Source organism: Montipora foliosa, chromosome 4, assembly GCF_036669935.1.
Source record: "Montipora foliosa isolate CH-2021 chromosome 4, ASM3666993v2, whole genome shotgun sequence".
In the NCBI taxonomy this organism is placed as follows: Eukaryota; Metazoa; Cnidaria; class Anthozoa; order Scleractinia; family Acroporidae; genus Montipora; species Montipora foliosa.
In genome coordinates, this window is record NC_090872.1 from 9,630,002 (window position 1) to 9,643,064 (window position 13,063).

The window sequence follows — 13,063 nt, forward strand, 5'->3', positions numbered from 1 at the left end:
AAGTCCGCCCTAAATTCACGCGCGTTAGATGAACAGTTTGACAAATTATCCACCGCGGGGAAATGGAACTAGCGATGGAAGAGATAGTTGATGGAAAGTTTTTAATATTGAGGAAGGAAAGAAGGTTGGCGTGAAAACTGAAAGAATTTGAAAACAACGAAGCCTTGCCTAGTGCCGGTCTTCATGCGCTCAAACTTATCCAGCTCTTCCGTCCATTGTTCGTCTTGAATTCACATTAGTCCACGAAACCATGGGACCATCTTCTAGTGTGAAAACGGCCATTGTTGTTTTGCCGAGTACTGAAGAGAAATGTACTAACCTTCGTGTTGCACCTGCGGCGCCATCATTTTTTTTTCATCAAATTAATTGTTAGGCAGGGTTGTTGCGTCCACGTAACAATGGAGAACATAGGGATAATTACTCACGGTCTAGAAATAGCTTCGAAAAGTGCAATTTTTCCGTTTCAGTTTCAATGGCGCGATGTTAATAAATTTAGGGTTTTTCTCGTTTCTGTCAGTTTCTTCACTGTTTTGGAGTTTATAACTGTTCTGTGTTTTAATCTCTTTTCATCTCACAGGAGCTGGCCTTACTCCATCACAAAACACGGAGTGCAACAGTACTTTGCAAAGACGAAGTCTCTCTATTAGCGGTTTGTAGGGAGGTAGGTTCAACAAGCTGAAATTAAAAAAAAAGAAGGAAATTCGGGAGTATCAACTGAATTATCTTAATCCGAATGAAACTACGATCCTCGCTGTTATGGAAGCAATTTTAGCTATTGCGTAGCCGGGAAGCCTGAAATTTTCAGTATTTCAAAGGGGTTTGAGCCCATGACATCGCTATGAAGCCCCCGATGTTGGGAGCTCGGTGGTCATTTGTGGGTTCAAATTTTGACCAAATGTTCCCTTGATGAATGAATCAACGAACGAAATGATATATGAAATGAATCATATATTGAACTGCGAATATGAAATCATCACGTAAACATTTGAACCCACAAATAGACCACTTTCATAAATGGCGCCTGTTCTTAAAGCTTGTTCCTGAACAGCAAGAATCAAACCTTCTATCCTTATATTCTTATGTAGTTATGTTAATTAGACCCACTGCCCTCATTTTGAAACAAATATTCTTTTGAAATTTGCTCGTTGTAGCGAGGCTAGAGAGGTTTATGAGCTTGAAAACAAAAGCATATTTTATTTTTGCCGCAATTATGAAAGAGGTCTATCACCAGCTCCCAACATCAGTAGCTTCATAGCTCAGTTGGTGGGTGCGTCGCACCGGCATCGCGAGGTTAGGAGTTCAATCCCGGTACGGAATTGCTAAAATTGTGTTCATAACTGTGAGGATCATAGCTTCACTTGATTTCCTATCCGCAGCTCACCATATTATTTATTTCATATATCATTTCGTTCGTTGAATTATCTTAATTAGCAATACCGCCCGCATAGCGAAAGGTCTAACGCTCGAACGCTGTCAGCTCAGTTTTTAAACCCCTTACATTGGTCAATTTCCTTTTATCAACAAAGCTGATATGTACTGTCAAATTTCTGGCCTTCGCTCACCTACCGACAAAGGCACACAACTCTCTTTAGAAGCCGGCTAACAAATCAGTTATACAAATTCAGCTAAATCTACGTTGTCAATAAGAGAGTACAGTTGATCCGCCTGAACCTGAGTCATTACGAGGCTACTGCAATGCCGCATACGAAGCAGGTTTTAGTATCACTAACAATGGATTCAAGACAACAATCAATCAACAGCAATCTTTAATACTTAATCATTAAAATGAGTAACAGACACAGATCACCTGCAAATAGTAAAAATAATCGGGGCAGTTAGTACGAAGACGTATCATTTACTTTGTTACAATAACAGGACGTGATGACACTACAAAATACCAGCCTGGTATGCCGAGTGTAGCAAGATGCGTTTTTAAGCAATTAATAATTGAATTGAATTAAATTAAATTAAATTAGCTGCATTAAAAGACATATAACAAAAGCGTTGAACCTGAACCCCAACCTCATCAGTTCGTGCTGCTACCTGTACCAGTCCAATCAAATTCATGGAAGAGATGTTTCAAGGTGTAATGTGCCCGTGGAAAGGATGCGAAACTAGTTGCTAGGCGACGGGCGAAAGAACGACTGACAAATCTGAGTCGTGGGCAGTGTTCGGGCGATCGGTGCTTTGTGAGGTCGTGGTTCGAATCCTGTTATTTGGCCTGTCGCGATGCACCTAGTTTACGGATAAGAGGTTATTTATTTTTTCCTAGCGACGCTCTATGAACTCATGAATATGTTCTTTTTCTTATCAACCTGTTGTTCTTTCTTTCAGGATTTTCGAGATATTTTTATGAGTTATGAGGATGGACGAGAGCCAGAACACATAAGATTTCTTAGGTAAGAAAATAGTGGACTTTTTAACTGTCAAATGTATGGTGGTATCAGCGACTCTGTTACTACTATTAGAGAACGGTTGTGACTTCCACCCACGGCATACGCTGCGTTTAGCAATCAAGTTCCCAGAGTCCGCTTTTGCTTTGATCAGCACCAAAAACACGGAATCTGCCCACTTTCAAGGCAGGAAGTCCGCAAATCATGGACTTCCGGCTCATCTACGCATGCCCAGAAATTGAAACAACTGTGGTTGTCAACGGTTACAAAAATGGACCTTCACTACGACTGCGCATAAATTGGAAGTGGCCAGAGTCTATGTTCCTGGTGCTGACCAAAAGAAAAGCGGACTCAGGGGACGAGATTGGGCATTTAGCAACGACTGGACTTGAACTGTCCATGCGCATTTTCAGACTTGGAATTTAGAGCTTGAACACGTCGTTCTACTTGCATAAATGATGACACAAGGAAGAAATGGTGTTGCATTTGAGAGAAAAGAGGAAACCGAAATACCTTCAGCGAAAGCTCTTTAGGCGCGGGGATCGGCTTTCTCGGAAGTTCCGAAAACTTTCCCGGCTCGAAACGCTCGTAAAATTCGGACTTGCCTACTCTTCAAAGCTTATATTTCGACATGTTTCCAGGAAAAGGAAAAAAAAGCAGAGTTTCGTTGTCGTCTTGCAACGACTTCAATTTGAATTAATTTACCGGGCTGCATCGCAGCATTTTGAGGAAACCGTCAGTTTTTTTGAACTTGAAAACAGCAAGATGGAATTTCTTTACCGATTAGAGTGATAACCAGGCAAGCTCATTGTTCTGTGGTATACATTACAAGAAACAACGAGCTCAAGAGTTACTGTCTTAGAAGGATGAAAGCTTCCCCCGTTGAATACTGAAAGCCCTGACAATCGAAAGCTTGTTGTTTATTACAATTTTTCACCAGAGAACGAACTTTTTTAAAACACCGAGTTGTCATAAACTTGGAAACCGTAAGGCTGATGCTTTTTTCAAGGTCCGTATCAACCTTTTTCTTTACTTTTCCATCCGTGCAAGTCTTTGGCTTTGCTTCATTTATTTTTTATCAAGTTGTCCAACAATTTTTCTTTGTTATCTCCGGTGTTCCATTCTGTTATAATAAACCAGAAGTCAGAACAATGTATGTCACCATGTCCATAAACTGGACCGTCTCTCCAATACACCAACCTTGCTCAAGCTATTTTGTCTTGGCTTTCTTCTCTGTCCACAGAAGTGTACCGTATTTAAAAGATCTTCCACTGGATGATTTGACGACTAAACACGATGTCTGCATATTCCATTACTTCAGGTGACGTTCTTTTTTCGTTATCCTCAGTTTCTTTTTGAACAGGTAATGATTGGTCATTATGGCTGCGGTCACCGCAAATGCAATTTCTATACATGAAAATTCAGTCCTAAACAATAGGCATTATCTCGGGGCTCTGGGGAATAAACTCATACAAATCCTTATATTTATTCCCCAGAGCCTCGAGATGATGCCTATTATTTAGGACTGTATTTTAATATATCGAAATTGGTCTTTTCTTCATTTTCAAGTTAGTAATTTGTTTTCCTCTGTTGTTTGTCAGGCGAGGTGTGGTAATAGTGAAAGAAAGCAAGACAAAATGGATCTACATCGTAAAAACGGTGCGTTTTTTAATTAATTGAAATAGTTTCATGGTTATTTGAAGTCTTTCGGCATGTGTGCGAACTTTCCAGCAATAAGATTGGAGTGAGTGGTCATACTTTAAGTATGTTTGGAGAGAAAATTGACAATTAGGATCTTTCGATCTGAGGACGACGACGATTACGAGTATGTCTTTTCCGTACCGAGCATGCCAACATTTTTCGAAGTGCGCATGCTCAGAACGGAAAGCTTGTATTCGTACTAGTATCGTCCTCCGATCTAAAGGTCACTAATTTATCACTGGGTGCTCACATCCTCCATAATAATAAGTAATAACCTCAATTTTGATGATTTGGCGTTGTTATCAGGACGAGAACGTAACAGAAATGTATAAAAATGTAATAATAAAACGCTCGAGCGAGGTGGCAGAGCCTCTGCTTTTGTACATCAAACGTATTGCTCAGCTGTGGCATTCTTGTAACCGTCGTTATCGTGCTTACAGTTCCCTAATAATTTGGCATGCAAGCTGCCAGTCGTTTGCCAAAAACAACCAGGTCCTCCTTGTTGTGATCAATCGGGCGATCCGTTTGTATGTCATGATCCCAAAGAAAATTGATTAACCGCATGAGACTCCTCAACGATCGCAGGAACGTGCTCCCACCTTTTGCCAGCATATTCCAAGCCACGGACAGCTTTTTTCCTTGCAAAGTTGTAAATTGAACACCTTTGCATGGGTTGTTGAGTTGACGTATTTACACGTAATTGTCAAATGTGAAAGTTTTTCGGGTGGCCACGATAAGGCGCGTTGCACTGTAAGGCAGTATCGACAATAGACCTCCTTACCTTGTACGTTTTGTTTTCCCATTTCAGACCACTTAATGTTACTCCAGGGGAAAAATGTCGTCTTATGCACGTGCATATGTATGCATAACTTATAAAAAAGACAAAAAGAAAATTCCCTTGGGAACATCACGCGGTCTGAAATGGGAAAACAAAACGTACAAGCTAAAGAGATCACAAAGAGTAAGCCAAGGAATACGGCGGTGCGCCTTCGCGCAAAGCCGCTCGTTCCTCTTGTAAAATGGAGGTCAGTTTCAAAATGAGTGGATGACTGGAGAACTAGTGGGCGGGTCATCATCGTTTTCGCCGTTGCCGGGCTTGAGTGAAGTTGGAAGAAGGGGGGGGGGGGGGGGATGGGTTGGCATAAATTCCCTCTAAATGCCTAAGAAATGTGCAATTTAACAATCCAGTCTAATGTTGTCTTTAGGGTTCCTGTCGAGTTCTGACTCATTTATCAAAAAAGACAGCAAAGTTGACTCGGTCGAAAACTGACCATGAAAAACGAAAAGAAGTTCTACCCGTGATTGCAGTTCACGAAGGTGACAGGAGAAGAGTGCTTTACACGGGTAGGTAACTTGTTATCATGATGAGTTGTAGAAAAAAATAACCCACCGACACTGCCGATTAACCGCTTAAGACTTACGATAAGAAGGTAGGATCTTACAGTTTATGAGTCTCGCTGAAGCTGTGAACGAGGTTAAAATTTGTGCGAGAAAACATTTCCGGCTATTTTTACTCGAATCAATAGCAAATCGATAAAGCCGGTCAGTAAGTATTCAAAAAGTACTTAAGCGGTTTCATAGGACCCTTTCTCCATCCACAGTTGCACGCGACAATGAGTGTAAGGGTGATTCATCCGAGTGAGCTACGCAGGAATGAAAGCTTAACTACAATCAGTGGCAAAAGCCTTGGGACGCCCACCCTCTTGGGTTGGTTTTCTTGCTTAGTCCATGAATAATTGCCCCCTCTCCCTCAGAACAATGACGCCATTCGTGAACCTATTTTAATATTGATGAGTTTGGCGGGGGGGGGGGGGGGGGGGGGGGACTTCTATTTTTAAGCTTTTGGTTAGGGACAGAAAGGCACATAACATCAAATTTGATCAGGAGAGCCGTGAAAAAATGATGGCGCCGTTTGAACAGTTCGCACTATGTGAAGGAATTCAGGTGGCCCTCAGATTCCAGATCTAAACCAATCGTTTTTGGAATCCCGAGTCGTGGGTCCCGGATCCCGGATCCCGGATCCCGAGTCAGGGATTCCGGATTCCAAATTCCCGGTTCCACTGAACCATCATTGGATTCTGCTCATCAAAATTAATGGATTCTGGATTCCAATGGATTGCGGATTCCAAAGCCTCACATTTGCTGGATTCCGGATTCCAGATTCCTTCACATCGGGCGAAACAGTTCCATTCCTTCCCAGTTAACGTTCCAAACTTTTGTGCCAAAATTTGGTTTACATGCATATTTCGACTTCATGATTTTTTGTCTTGATATAAATATCTCCTTATTGCAGACACTTTATGAATTTAGACAAAAAGAGCAAAAAAAACAAAAAAACAAAACAAAACAAAAGCAAAAACCCCCCAAAAAAACAAAACAAAAACAAAACAAAAAACAGCTCCGTGAATTTTGGCCAGAATTGGTCTTACCTTCATCTAAATAAATTTCAAATTAATGCTGCATATTGATTGTACCGCAGCCCATTTCTGACTGGTACTGCAGACATTCTTCACATATTACTGACTTTTGTCGGAGAAATTCTCCAGCTTACTATTGACCGGTACTGCAGACACTCTGTGGTCATTACTACAGAAATTCTGCAGTCCATTACTGAATGGTGCCATAGAAAACAAGGCCTAATTTTTTAAAAATACACCATTTTAAAGGCTAAAACAGAGAAAATATCTGCAGGTTTCAAGCAGACAGTATGAGAAGGCCATTTTTTGCTGAATAATGCGCACAAAAGTAAACAAAAAAGCTCCCAATTTTGCGGAAATGGCCACTCTGGAAAACCACAAAATAGTTTGGAAGGCGTTGTCATGAATTTTCTACACAGTTTACATCCTGAAAAACTTGCAATGAACGCGAAGTATTTTCAAATGACCTCAGTTCCGTACTATCTTCGGTTGTTTTTGCTTAAAAAAAGAGCGACAAACAAACATCACAACGAAGGCTGAGAATATCTTTAATTGTTTTTGGCCGTAAAGACCATTAGTTTTTCGCTTTATTCGTCGGAGTGGCCTTTTTAAATTCCCTTCAGACACACCCTCATATGCAAATCTAAATGGCACCCTGAAATTGTATTTTGGAAAATAACAAAGCAACATCAGGCCCCAGTAGTTCAAACGATGGATAGCGCTATCCACCGGATAAATCACTATCCATTGGATAGCGTCATTGGTTTCGCTATTACTTATACACTGGATAGTGATTTATCCGGCGGATAGCGGTATCCATCGTCTGAACAACCAGGGGCCGGCTGCTCGAAGCCTGGTTAGCGCTAACCGTTGGTTACGAGGTCTCAAAACCCATAGGTTTCCATGGTATTTAACGCGGATTAGCGCTGACCATGCTTCGAGCAACCCAGGCCAGGGCGGAACAACCGACGCCAGAACTCTACCACTGACGATTCAATCAAATGCATGCAACTAAGTATTTATTTGTCAACTTCTTGTCTATTCCTAAATGAATGCATTTAAAAAGCAATTAACAATTTTCTTGTTCAGGCTTATTAGTTTATCACAATCTTGAAACCACCCACAGAGTGAACGTTTTCCAAAATCGTCTCTTCAGAGCATTTCTGGAGCTGAAAGGGGAGGCAAAATAGAGCTGAGTTGATCGTCATCTTCACGACTACACAGTGTTTTTGTCTAAGTGAGGTTATTGTACAGGATTAAAACTTGAAAATCGTCTGAATTTCTAAGCCTTTTATTACCAGAGGCTTCATCTGCGGCTCTTTCAGCTCAAATAGAAACAAAATGCACTCAAGGCTAACCCAGACAAGTCAAATCAAATGTTCGTTTTTGAGGAGAGCCGTTGAACCGTGGAAAAGATGAAACATGAACAAGTGAATTTATAATTAAGATAAAATGAAAGACTACAAAGTGAACATGGAATTACATTGATAATATCACCTATGGAAGCATGAAACACATATCTCAACAGGGTGGCCAAACGTACGCACATGTTGTGCCCAATAATGTTGCAAGAGGTTGCGTTGAAATGTTGTGAGCGTTTTCGGGGGTAGAAGCTGAATAATTGGACGTCGATTATTCATTATTCTTTGTGTGTTTTGTTCGAATTATTCATTATTCTTTTTAAATTTTTGTAGGTTACTCATTATTCCACTGGCATATAACTGCACTATTCATTATTCCTGCGTTTTCAGACCCAATTATGCATTATTCATTTTTTATTTATATTGGTTATTCATTATTTATTATTCAGCTTCCACCCCCGAAGCGTTTGGCGAGGCCTTAATTAAATTCCCTAATTCAGTGTAAAACTGTTTGTAACTGGGGCTGTGCTTTTTATGTTTCTGAAAAAAAAAAGCCAGAGTACGAATCATTTTGAATTTATCGATAAAAGACTTTTTGGTGGTCAGGTACTTGTTGTACAAAACTAACTTGAATCCCCAGCAAGAATTAGGTTGAAGTTAGCGATCAAAACATATTATATGGTAGAGCCGAGTGATTTTTCGGTCTATGTTAGGGCAGGATTGAGTTTGGAATTTAATTAAATACCTCTGCTGGATGGGTCTAGGTGGATGTAAGGTCTGAAAGCAAACGAAGTAATTTTACAATATAAGAACTTCCAAGAAATTAATCCAAGAAGACGCTGAATGGTAGGAATAGATAATTCTGCAATTCTGAATCATTCTCGATCATCTTGAAAAGACACTCAGTAAAATTTGAAACCTTTTCAAATTTTCAGTGGTTAAAATGAAGCCGGAGACACACTCGTGTCTGGAGGTTCCATACTTCTCTTGAATTTTCTTTGAAGAAACGATTTGAAGAAAATTTTATTGGACCAACAAGGTGGCAAATTGTGGCGAAGGAAAACAAACTCACCGAAATTTTCTTGATCCATCACGAGGTTTATTGGTTCGTCGTTTTCCTGTGCGCGGCGGCGGTTTGCTTCGGGAACTCCTGGAAAAATTGTCATTCGGCGTTCTTGTACGTTAAGTATTAGGATAACTGTTGGCTGAGGCCTCATCACATTCTGGCACATCTTGATCCCGTAGGACAAAGCAATCCACATTGCAGAAAAACAGATTAAAACACAAAAAGCAGTAGAAGCGATTTCCAACACGGTCGCCATCCTCAAAATTTCTACCCAGGCCTGTGAAGAAATGGCATAGAAGTGAGAAAGCGCTCTCTTACGCCGACCGTATAACGTTGCGGCTTCGTCTTCACAGTTGTGAATGCTTAGAAAAGTGAAAAAGACATTTGACGAACTTACCACCACTGAGAGATGTAAACAAGGAAGAAAATGTTGGACTTACTGATCTAGTGGAGGCCTTTGGCTTTCCTATCACGCACTAGTTGAGAATGTCCATAAAATGACACGGTCTGAATGGTTTTACGTCCGAGTGCGTTCAAATCCAAAGGGTGGCTCGTGTCACAGGTGTGAAAGGTGTGACAGGTATTATATTCAAAGTCACTTAAACAAGTGCAGAAAATACCATAAGAGAACTGAAAACAATGCTTATGCAAAATTTATGTTATTAGGATTTTTTCGAAGTGGCCTATTAATTATGTGTGATTTGCATGATATATAGCGAGACGCGCTCATGCAAATCACAGATAACCTGACCTTTTTTATTGTACCTCCTCTATTAATTGCTGTCAATTCCCGTTGAAATTTATTTTTGTTTTCAAAAGCTGTTTGTATGTGGTATGGAAACGCTATCTTAAATAATTGGCGACTTATCCCGTCTACTTCAGATTGTTCATGTGTGCTATAATTAAAGTGGATTGTTGTTTGGATTCACAGCTACGGGCATTTTCAAATTTTCAATTCAGTTGCCTACTCAACCAAGAAAACTATATTTAGCTTCTGCAAAGTATGTTCATTTTGTCCGATTTTAACTTATAATTAATTAATGGATGAGAACTTAATCATTGAAAACTTCTAGATTCTCTCCGTTTCTTTTCCGAAAAAAAAAAAGAAAAACAAATTATTCCTGACAAATTATACAGGGGTCTCGATAGCTGACAATGTAAGTACCGGACGTATTTATTTTTCCTCGTAAGGCTTTCAAATGCCTTGGCATTGAAATGCTGTTTACATTCTTGAGATCGGAAGAAAGAGGAACACTAAATTAATCGAGTGAATGAAACGTCAACAGATCGATTATTCCGCTTAGTAAGCAAAATATGGCGATGTGACAACTTGATACTTTGAAGGATTTATTGCGCGTGATTGTCTTTCAATCAGACCCAAAACTAGAAAGAAAAAAAAGATAAAGGGGAAAAAAGAAACCCTGCTGAAATAAAACTCCCAGGGGGCATCGAATTGTGGATCGTAAATTAAAGTTCTCGTGTCGCTGCCATAGCAACGAAAACGAAATCTAAAGCCCAGCTGTCGTCTTTGCTTAAACTCGCTTATAATGGCATGGAACCATAATAATGATTTGATAAATGATTGAATGCCGCAGCCATTCTTTGATATCGCTCGTTTTACTCTTAGTTACCATTATAACTGACTTATGGCATGTATTGAAAACTGTGCGCCAAAATGCGATGCTGCCTATAAAGGTCAACACTTTTTGTCGTACTAGATCAGACAAAATGTGAAATCCGCAAAGTAAAATATCAATTGAGAGCAGTAAATAAAGACGTTGAAACTTATCTCGTGATCATGAAACTCACTGAAGGTCTGTAGGAATTACCCGAAAGAATGGATTTCCCGCCCCAGCTATTTTGAGATCGACAACTTGATTTGGGGTGAACTTTCTCTGAGAAAAGATGATTTCTCTCGCCTCAAAGGTCCAGTTAACTGTTCGTATGCTTCTGCTTCTGAGGAAATATGTATCAAGTAAAAGATAATTTCAAGGAATGCGTTTGTATCTGACGTCAACTTATCACCGCTGTTTGTGTATCGTGACTTTTACTTTGTTCATTGTATTGTTACAGCTTCCAGTGATCGCGTTAGAGCTTCCCCGTGGTCTCCGGACTTTAAAAGACCCAAAACGGAACCATCGCTAACTTCAAAGCAAATTAGCGACTTATCACTACCTGCATTAATGGTAGAACCAGAAAAATTTAAGGTAATTACAAGTTAAATTCTTCCTTTCAAATTTATGTAGATTGTATACAAAGGGCTTCGTTTCTCTTATTTTTCTAGTATCTAGCTTTTTCTCCCTTTTCCCAAATGCTTCAGTTTTTCGTAAAAATCTTTCTATTTTTTCTTCCAATATTTTCATCTTATTATCTAACTTCTCCTTTTCTTCCTTCAATTCAGTTTTATCCTTATCTGAATTTACTTCTTTTTTTTTCAAGTCTCTTTTGTATCATAGCGTACTAGCGTATTGCTAAGTCGAAACCAAATCTGCCGCAAGTAAAGTTTTCCATTGTCAAAATAAAGGTCAGGTGAGATATTCCGAAAAAAAACACTTGCGTTCAATTTCAGTCTTGTTTTTTAGTATTTATCTTTCAAGTTCTAACATACTACGACCGTTGAAGGCGTGAAAGCCAACGAAAACCAGGGAGAATTTTAAGTTATATAACCCTTTACTCTAGTATACAGTTTCTTTCAGTGGCGCACTTGCCAACAAGGCGTACCCAGAAAGTTTCAATTTTCTCTTGTTCGTTATACAATTGTAAATGTAAGAGTATTGCTTTGCTCTTCACGATATTCTAGTGAACACAATTTCAATCAAATCACAATTCAGTGATTGAAAATGCATTTATTTGTCTTTTGACCACAGAAAACAGCCAAGAGCGTCGCCTTGGCAACACTAATTACCACTGTTCCTCAAGAGGGTAAGTGTGTGGCTTTGGAGAAGGCTTGATTTTGCGGCATGCTGGCGCGTATTGGAATAACAGCAACAAATTGGACGTTGTCTTGGTTTTCATTTGTTTCGCAGCCAACGAAAAGGAACGGGATCGAGATCAGGGAAAGCTAAAAAGATTACACATCAAGGGAATCAGCCATGCCAACACAATCCGCAAGAAATTGGATCCAGTAAGTCACGTAGACGGTAGTGAATATTACTGATGTAGTCATTTCGTTCAATGAGTCAGCCAATTAATTAATCTGTCCATCGGTCGGTCGGTGGGTCGATCGGAAAGTGCGAATGAAATCGGGTCAGGCGCCTCATGTTGCGCAAAAGTCCCGGAAGCTTTTCGGGCCCAGAGAAAACAAAACAATTGTAAAGTTGCATGACTTGAAACGTCGTCCTTTTGAAGATACAAGGCGTTTTACATCACCCGAAATTCGTCTGAGAAGTTTCGGGATTTTTGAGAAACGACCCCCAGACCATAACCCGACCATAATGAATTGCGGGCTCCATTTGAGGCCATCATTGCTGTATCCTGTATCCTTGTGTTCCACTCCAAAACAACTTTATAAATTATGGTTTCCCCTTATTATTCGAAAATACTTTGCTGTGACTTTTTGCCATAAACAGCCCAACCGTCTCTCGATATTTTGACACCGTCTTCACGTAAGACAAGGAAGATAAACGACACAGATAACGACACGAACTTGAAACTTTTCGCCACGGAGACCGCCATTGGCCGCCATTATTTTGGTTGTTGCTTATGGCGGGCCAGCGGATACGCTCACTGAGAGATCTCAAATTAGCGCACGCGCAGACAGAATGCTCCTCTGCTCCCCCAGACTATAACTCGACCATAATGAATTACGGGCTCCATTTGAAGTCATCATTGCTTTATCCTTGTGTTTTCAGAACGAAAACGAAAATGGGACCTCTGATCCAGATCAGAAAGCAGAGCAAGTTGTTGTGCAGATAGAGTTACTCAAACCTAAAGATCAGTTTGTAAGTTTGTACGATGCACTCAAAGAGAACAAAGAACTCTCTCAACCTTAGTTTTACTTGCCACTTTCGTAGGGTTGCTCTTAACTAGTGAAAGGGTCGCATTCCCGTCCTGTTTGTTGCGTTTGTTCATATTACCTTTTGTGGGAGGAGAACGCTTTAGTTCGGTAATTTATACTAGACTTCT

The 13,063-nt window shown here is 40.1% G+C and overlaps 1 protein-coding gene across 5 annotated transcripts in view; it reads left to right on the forward strand.

Moving 5' to 3' along the window:
• The window catches only part of LOC137999757 (cyclic nucleotide-binding domain-containing protein 2-like), a 65,419-nt gene that overhangs the window by 25,166 nt on the left and 27,190 nt on the right, over positions 1 to 13,063 (forward strand). For 3 of the 5 annotated variants that reach the window (XM_068845657.1, XM_068845658.1, XM_068845655.1), the window contains 9 exons: positions 578 to 661; positions 2,335 to 2,399; positions 3,637 to 3,714; positions 3,995 to 4,052; positions 5,300 to 5,438; positions 11,012 to 11,145; positions 11,806 to 11,860; positions 11,965 to 12,062; positions 12,790 to 12,879. In XM_068845657.1, the coding sequence (XP_068701758.1) occupies positions 578 to 661; positions 2,335 to 2,399; positions 3,637 to 3,714; positions 3,995 to 4,052; positions 5,300 to 5,438; positions 11,012 to 11,145; positions 11,806 to 11,860; positions 11,965 to 12,062; positions 12,790 to 12,879 (801 nt within the window). The remainder of the gene's footprint in view (positions 1 to 577; positions 662 to 2,334; positions 2,400 to 3,636; positions 3,715 to 3,994; positions 4,053 to 5,299; positions 5,439 to 11,011; positions 11,146 to 11,805; positions 11,861 to 11,964; positions 12,063 to 12,789; positions 12,880 to 13,063) is intronic. The other 2 variants (XM_068845656.1, XR_011123001.1) reach the window with 2 other exon arrangements.